We start from the raw sequence: 2,473 nt of genomic DNA on the forward strand, positions 1-2,473 counted from the left end.
TCTTAGATGGCACTTTCTATGTGTCCTCACTTGGTAAAAGTGGTGAACAAGCTCTCTCAGGCCTCTTTTATAAGGGCACTAATCCCATTCATGAGGGTGGAACCCTCTTGACCTCACCTGCCAAAGGCCCCACTTCTTAATCTCATTAGAGATTAAGTTTCAATATATGAATTTTGGGGGGACTCAGACATTCAGAACATTGCAATCACTTGCATCATGATTTTATTACCTGTCTGCAGCACTGTTGGAGTGGTTGACTCAGCAGTCTGATAGTTTTGATATTGTTAAGGAAGCTTGATTTTTTTTGCCATCACTAGCAAGTGTATGGCCAATAGTTGAACAATCTGATGCTCCTGATGCAGATGGAGTTAGGCTGAGACTGACCAGATTTCTTCCTGCTGTCCTCTTTCAGGGACGCAGCCCGGGCACCGGCTGGCTAGAGGAACCCCAGGCCGAGTCAGAGCTTGAGTGAGGCCTGGGAAGGGGGACAAGCTGTCACCCACTGGCCTTGCCAGCCCCGCTTCAAGATGCTCAGCCTGAAGCTCCCCAGGCTGTTCAGCATAGACCAGATACCCCAGGTATGTGCTCTGTTTGTTCCAGTGGTTGAGTTTCAGGGTGGCACCAGGGCATGGCTGCTGCAGCAGGGGACTGTTTGTCTTCAACTGATCTGTTCTGAACAGGCCGTCTCTTCACGGCTTCCTTCACGGACTCCCTGCGGGCAATGAGAACCTCCTCCTTCCCCACCTAAACCACACCTGGAAATGGAAGTGATCCCCAAACTGTTTAAGTTGTAACCATTCCCTGTGACACCTGTGTTTTATCCAGAAGCAAAGTCATTATTATTATTTTTTTAACTTTTGTTTTCTTTTTGGCGGCTGGCTGGTATGGGGATCTGAACCCTTGACCTTGGTTTATAACACTGCACTCTAACCAACTGATCTAACTGTCCAGCTCCAAAGTCATTGTTGAGGTTACAGGTTCAAGCTAAAGAGATGAGGCCGGCAGCAGCCATCTGGGTAGCATAGGTTTTCTAGGACCCTCCTATGGGTGATTGAAAGCAGGCCAGAAGTGAAGTCATCTTAGGGCCTGGCTTTGCTGTCTTCCTCATTACTTGTAGGAGGTCCAGGCCAGGCCTGGGTTAGGACGATGGGGAGGGTTGTAGAATGGGCCTTAGCACCACCTTTTAATGGACTCCTGGGCCTGGGAGCTCGCTGGCAGCCCTGAGGTATACGGGACTCACTGACAAAATGCTTTGATAAGCCTTAGGTGAGGTCACTCTGTGTGTACCCCCTTCTTCCATTGCAAATAAAACATCATTTCATTGCACCCCTGTTTCAATTTCGACTATCCTTTTTTGACTGAAGAAGAGTGTTATTTCATGATGGGAAGTTTTATTTGGAGGATATCACGGACTGGAGGAGAACCCCTCTCTGCTCAGCTGATTGTCAAGCACTTACAACTTTTCCCAAGGAAAATAATTCCTAAACTAACTCAGCATCATGAACGGAAGATTAAGAGAAAGCAAACTGCCAAGCCCCCACCTCAAAAGCCTGTGAAGTTAGGCTGTTCCAGGAAGAGGGCTCTGCGGGAAAACTGTAAATGATGAAGAATGTGGCAGGGAACAGGCAGGTAGAAATGAGGCCTGTCCCCACGGCACTGGGGAGCAGAACACCTGCCGCAGCAATCACTGGGTCACGTGCTTCTCTTCCTGGTGCCCTTCACAGGTGGGTCTGCCTGGGGAGCCGCAGGGGCCGTGGGAGTGGGAACCTTTGTGATTCCTTGACTCATTCACTCCTGAACTTTGTCCTGACTGCCTACTCTGTGCAAGGTGTTACTCTGGGCGGGATTCAGAGAATAATCGCATACGAATCCTGTCCTCAAGTAGCTCATGTGTTGGTTAGGAAGATTCTTAAATGTGCATGAGCAGTTCTGTTGTAAGTGGGGTAGGGGGTGTCTGTCCTAAGAGAGGGACAGATAGTTTTAGAGGAGGCATCACTTCTGTCATGTGGAAGGAAGAGATCAGGGAAGGCTTCATGAAGGGGGTGATCTTAAAGATGTGTTTTGAGGGGTGGGTGCATTTGAGGGGTGGAGAGAGCATTCTGGTGGAAGGAATAGTGTGAGCAAAGATCAGGGAAGGCTTCATGAAGGGGGTGATCTTAAAGATGTGTTCTGAGGGGTGGGTGCATTTGAGGGGTGGAGAGAGCATTCTGGTGGAAGGAATAGTGTGAGCAAAGGCCTGGAGGTGGGAAATCATGGGCAGGTGAGGGGACTCTTGGGGGTGGGGCTTATGTGCGTCTGCTTGGATGTCTCCTGGGTGTTTTGGTCAGGGTTGGGTTCTGAGCACATCCCAGGAAAGAAGTGAAAGGAGGAAGAGTGGTATCAGTAGGGGTTTTGGGGGGCCGAGCCCGTGGCGCATTCGGGAGAGTGCAGCGCTGGGAGTGCAGCAGCGCTCCCGCCGCGGGTTCGGATCCTA

The 2,473-nt window shown here is 50.1% G+C and overlaps 1 protein-coding gene across 1 annotated transcript in view; it reads left to right on the forward strand.

Annotated features, from left to right (window-relative positions):
- The first annotated feature begins 412 nt into the window (after positions 1 to 412).
- The window catches only part of PAQR5 (progestin and adipoQ receptor family member V), a 42,781-nt gene continuing 40,720 nt past the window's right edge, over positions 413 to 2,473 (forward strand). Inside the window, exon 1 of the mRNA XM_008575852.1 lies at positions 413 to 578. Coding sequence (XP_008574074.1) covers positions 528 to 578 — 51 coding nt within the window. The 5' untranslated portion in view covers positions 413 to 527. The remainder of the gene's footprint in view (positions 579 to 2,473) is intronic.

This window comes from Galeopterus variegatus, unplaced genomic scaffold (genome assembly GCF_000696425.1).
Source record: "Galeopterus variegatus unplaced genomic scaffold, G_variegatus-3.0.2 Scaffold1246, whole genome shotgun sequence".
Classification (NCBI taxonomy): domain Eukaryota; kingdom Metazoa; phylum Chordata; class Mammalia; order Dermoptera; family Cynocephalidae; genus Galeopterus; species Galeopterus variegatus.